Genomic DNA, 4,927 nt, shown 5'->3' on the forward strand with positions numbered 1-4,927 from the left:
CTGCAGGGGCAGGGGCGAGGAGGGAGCAACTGCAGGGGCCGGGGCGTGGAGGGCGCACCTGGAGGGGCTGCAGGTTCAGACAGAGGCCATGCAGCCCTGAGAGGACGTGGGTGCTGCTGCTCCTGGGAGCTGCCCTGGCTGCAGCTTCCACACAGAACCCCCTTGGGATCTGATGGGGCCGTTGGGTTTCCCAGGGGATCCAGGGGCTTACCCTGCTGTGATGTTTGCGTTCGGCAGTTTTCTCGTTGTCACTAGGCGTTCGGATACGTAAGATCAGGAGTAACTCTTAGCTTCCAGGCAGTGAGTCCCTTGTGATAATGTTCAGTGTTTTTCCGAAACACTTTACCGTGTGTCCTGTGGAAACGAGGGCGTCCTTCCCGGTGCCCGCCCGCTCCTGCCGCTGTCCTGCGTGGGGAAGGCGGCTCACCAGGCCCCTCCCTCCTGACAGAGATGCCGTGGTGGGGGCCCTGATGCCAGCCAGCATGATTGCCCCGGAGTGCCCCTCCTTCTCCTCCTCGGCACCCCCTTCTGAGGCGTCCGCCACAGCCAGTCCCGTGAGCGGAGAGGCGTGCTTGCTGGCTGCTGACCCCGAGGACAGACCGAGCCCCAGTCCCTGGCAGGAGAAGCGAGGGGAGGTGAGTGTGTGAGTAACGTTAGTCAGAGGGGAGGGCAGGAGAGTCCAGGTCATTGTCTCACTTCATTCCGTGTTTCCTTCCTGCCTGTTGCTGTGATTTTGGGCTTGAATTAGAAAATATTCTTTTTAAAAAGGAGGCTTTTTTTTTTTAAACATTAAGTGGAACTTGATTTATTCTTTCAAAAAGATGCTAAATGCAAGTCCATAGTCCTTTGTCTGCAATTACAAAACCTTAGGCCGCTTAAAAGTCAAAATATTTTGTAACTTATTTTGGGGCTAAATCAGCTTGAAGGGATGTGAGCTCATTTTAGTCTCTTCCTGTGACCTGTCCTGGTGTCGCCAGGTGTCCCTGGGAACAGGAGTGCCTGGTGCAGGCTGCCAGCCCCGCTGGGGGGAAGCGCTGTCCCCACTGTGACATCTGGCTGCAGCCTCGGGTCGCCCGGGTGGCCAGAGGGCTCTCAGGTGAGGCTTTGAGGAGTCTGGGACATGTGCACTTTGCTGAGCTCTTCTTCCTGGATTTTGAAACCAGATCTCTTCTGAGGATGCTGTGACCCCTGCCGCCGTGACCCCGTCTGCCTCCTCAGCCTCTTCTCGGCCGTTCATCCCGGTGACAGATGACCCGGGAGCTGCCAGCATCATCGCCGAAACCATGACCAAAGCCAAAGAGGTCAGGGGCTTCCTGATGGTTCCGCTTTGAAAGCCTGTTAACTGCACACGGGGTTGCAGAGGCAGCACACAGGTGGCTCCCTGCACGCTGGGCGAGCTGGGCACAGCCCACCCTCCCCTCCCGGCCGCAGTGCGCACTCCGCCAGCCAGGGCTTCTCATCCCCTCCACGCAGATCTGGCTCCTGTCCCAGGAGGTCCCTGCAGGTCAGGGCCCCAGGGCGTGCTGTCTCGTTAGTCCTCACAGAGGGACACTGGCTCTGTGCGCTCCTTAGTGTGTGTGTGTGGGGGGGGGGCGGGGGGCATTGATTGGCAGCCTTACCTGGGACCCGAATCCTTATCACTTGCTCAGGAGTGTCTGCCAGTTGTCCCCACTGCGGGCAGTGACTGTGTCAGTGAGCGTCCAGGTGTCCCCACTGCGGGCAGTGACTGTGTGTCAGTGAGCGTCCAGGTGTCCCCACTGCGGGCAGTGACTGTGTCAGTGAGCGTCCAGGTCTCCCCACTGCGGGCAGTGACTGTGTCAGTGAGCGTCCAGGCCTCCCCACTGCGGGCAGTGACTGTGTGTCAGTGAGCGTCCAGGCCTCCCCACTGCGGGCAGTGACTGTGTGTCAGGTCACAAGCGTCACGGGAGAGAAGTACCTGGAGGCCCTGCAGACACCTGGCTCTGTGCTCTGTCCACCCACCGGTGCCTCGTGCCCCCGGTGCTTCTGGCTGAGTGCGTTAGGACTGGTAGTGGTTGCATGGCAGGTTTTCATTCGTCTTGGTGTGAGTTGTAAGTTATGGCAAACTAAGCGTTGTTAGTGTTAAGCCGTCACGTGAGCCACACGCAGGGATATGCAGGCAGCGATTCCCACCCCACCACCAGGTCGGTCCTGTTCCAGCTCTGAGGCCAGAGATGGTGGGTTTCAAGCTCGGGTCCTGGTGGGGGGGGCCCCAAGGCTGTCACTTCTCCCCGGAACCTCCTGGTCCTGTCGCCTCCTGAAGGCCCCCCTTTATCTCTGGGAGCTTGTGGGTGAGCTGGTGGAGTTCTGACACGTCGCTCCTCCCTTCCTGTTGGGCCTTGTAGGATGTTGAGAGCCAGAATAAGGCCTCGGGCCCAGAACCTCAGGCCTTGGACGAGTTCACCAGCCTGCTGGTCGCCGACGACACCCGGGTGCTGGTGGACCTGCTCAAGCTGTCCGTGTGCGGCCGGGCCGGGGACCGGGGCCGCGAGGTGCTTTCGGCTGTGCTGTCGGGCATGGGCACCGCCTACCCCCAGGTGAGCACGGCGGGAGGGGGCCTTCGCTCCGTGTCAATGACATGTGGTGTCACATCTTGTCTGTGATGGACTCCATGCGGGAGACGGCAGGGTGGAAGGGCTCCGTGTAAGCCAGCCCTGCGCTGTTCCTTGGGCTGCCGTGGCCCGGGGCCTTGGCATGCCCGTGTCGGCGTTCAGCAGTCCCTCATCTCGACAGCGTCAGCTCTGCAAGGGCTTCCTTTACGGCTCCTGGATTTTGTTTTATGCTGAGAACCATGGCACTGTTTAAAGAAACCAATTTCTTCTAGTAATTTTTTTTTCTTCATTGACTAGAGGCCCGAGGCACGAAATTTGTGCAAGAGTAGGCCTCCCTTCCCCCGGCTGCCGCACCGGCTTCCCCTGGCACCCGGGACCTGGGTTTCCCTCGCAGCCCCGGCTGCATCCAGAAGGTTGTCTGGTCCGATTTGCATATTATGCTTTTATTTTTATAGATCACATTTGTCTTTTTGAGCCATCTGGGATTTATCTTGATATAAGGGATATGTTGGGATCCAACTTTATTTTCCCCGAATGACAAACATGTGGCCACAATATCAGGAATTTGGGAACGACTTTTTTGTATTCGTGATTCCTGTGTGCATTTGGGCTCATCGACAAGCTTTTCTGCTCCATGAATCTAATCCTTATGCTCTAACCACGGTGCCGTGACTGTTGTAGCTGTGACTCAGGTCTTGGTGTTTGGCAGCCTGGGTCCACCAGGACTTTCTGCCGTGGAAGCGTCCGCTCCCCGGCCACTGCGCCTGGACATGTGGCCCGTGCGCCCGGGAACCCGACGTGTCGTTTTCTTTAACTTGGTTTAAGTTCCAACAGCCACACAGCTGCTCCTCCCCTGGCGCCTCTGCTCCGAGGCTCTCTCCCCGGGCTCTCCCCCCGGGGCAGCGCTCGTCCCGGGGGAGCAGGCGCGGCTGCCATCACAGGCTCTGTCCCCCGGCGCCTGCGGGTGTCCATGTCGGCTCCTCCTCCCTGGTCACCTTCATGCTTCGCAGCCCCTCCTCTGCGAGCCTGTGCCGGCTTGATTTTATAAGCGAGGAGACCAAGCCCTGATCTGAACCAGAGTCCTCAGACCCCCACGTTCTCCCCGCGGCCACCCCGTTCTCCCTGCGGCCACCCCGTCCCTGCAGCAGGACCTGGCACGGGCGGCCTCCCGACCTGGCCCCTCTCCCCGCAGGTGGCGGACATGCTGCTGGAGCTCTGCGTCACCGAGCTGGAAGACGTGGCCTCCGACTCGCAGAGCGGCCGCCTGTCCTCGCAGCCCGTGGTGGTGGAGAGCAGCCACCCCTACACGGACGACACTTCCTCCAGCGGCACCGTGAAGATCCCAGGTGCGGGGGTGGGGCTCGCGGGCCGCACCTCTGGGTTCCATCCTGGGAGCGGCCACCGCCGGCTGAGAGGACAGAATTGGTTTAATCCTCACCCAAGGATGTTTTAAAATTGACTTGAGAGAGAGGAAGGGGGAGAGAAACATCGAGGTGAGAGAGAAATGTGGATCGGTTGCCTCCTGTGTGCTCCCCTACCGGGACTCGAACCCGCAGCCTAGGCCTGTGCCCTGACCAGAATTGAACCCGCCACCATTTGATGGAGGGGACGATGCTCCAACCAGCCGAGCCGCTGGCAAGGGCTCTAGAACAGAATTTTAAAAGTGCATGAGACTCCTCGCTTTCCTGAAAACCTTTTCCTTTTCGGGATAGAGCGTGGCACAGGGAGCCACGCAGCATAGGGTCCTGCGTAGTGTCTGTCAGGTGGGCGCCTTGGGCACAGAGCGCAGGTGTGTGTGGCTTTGGTCTCGCCGAGGTGTGCCCGCTGGGGTCTCACTGCTCTGCTCACCTGCCAGGTGCGGAAGGCCTCCGGGTGGAGTTTGACCGGCAGTGCTCCACGGAGAGGCGCCACGACCCGCTCACCGTCATGGACGGCGTCAACAGGATCGTCTCCGTGCGCTCAGGTGAGGGAGTGGGGGGCATTGCCCGCCTTCAGGAACGACGTAGCCTTGCCAAGCGTGCCAGGCCCGGGGAGGGGAAGGCTGACGTGCCCACAGCGTCTCCCAGGGGAAGTGTCTGTGCGCATCTTCTCAGTCTCCATCCTCCGTCTGGGGCAGGACTGGCAGCCCTTCCCTGACCTCCCCCCTCCCCTGGCCCAGCAGGGCCTCCTCATCAGACGCTCCTTACAAGCCCTGCGAACGCTCGGGCGGCGCGTGCAGTCCCGGAGGAGCTCGGGCTTTCCCTGGCAGCCTCACAAACGCGACGTAGCTTTCAGCCAGGTGGCCGCTGGGCCGGTCCCTGCTCCCACGGGTCCTCCCTTGCGCTGAAGAGCCCGCCAGGCAGGGACCCGGCTGTGAC

General features: G+C 60.6%; 1 protein-coding gene across 1 annotated transcript in view; it reads left to right on the forward strand.

Annotated features, from left to right (window-relative positions):
- LOC102251931 (E3 ubiquitin-protein ligase HERC2) overlaps window positions 1-4,927 on the forward strand; it is an 86,271-nt gene that overhangs the window by 68,159 nt on the left and 13,185 nt on the right. The window contains 5 exon segments of the mRNA XM_014546210.1: window positions 449-635; window positions 1,164-1,301; window positions 2,364-2,555; window positions 3,763-3,916; window positions 4,426-4,533. Coding sequence (XP_014401696.1) covers window positions 449-635; window positions 1,164-1,301; window positions 2,364-2,555; window positions 3,763-3,916; window positions 4,426-4,533 — 779 coding nt within the window.

Source organism: Myotis brandtii, unplaced genomic scaffold (assembly GCF_000412655.1).
Source record: "Myotis brandtii unplaced genomic scaffold, ASM41265v1 scaffold435, whole genome shotgun sequence".
In the NCBI taxonomy this organism is placed as follows: domain Eukaryota; kingdom Metazoa; phylum Chordata; class Mammalia; order Chiroptera; family Vespertilionidae; genus Myotis; species Myotis brandtii.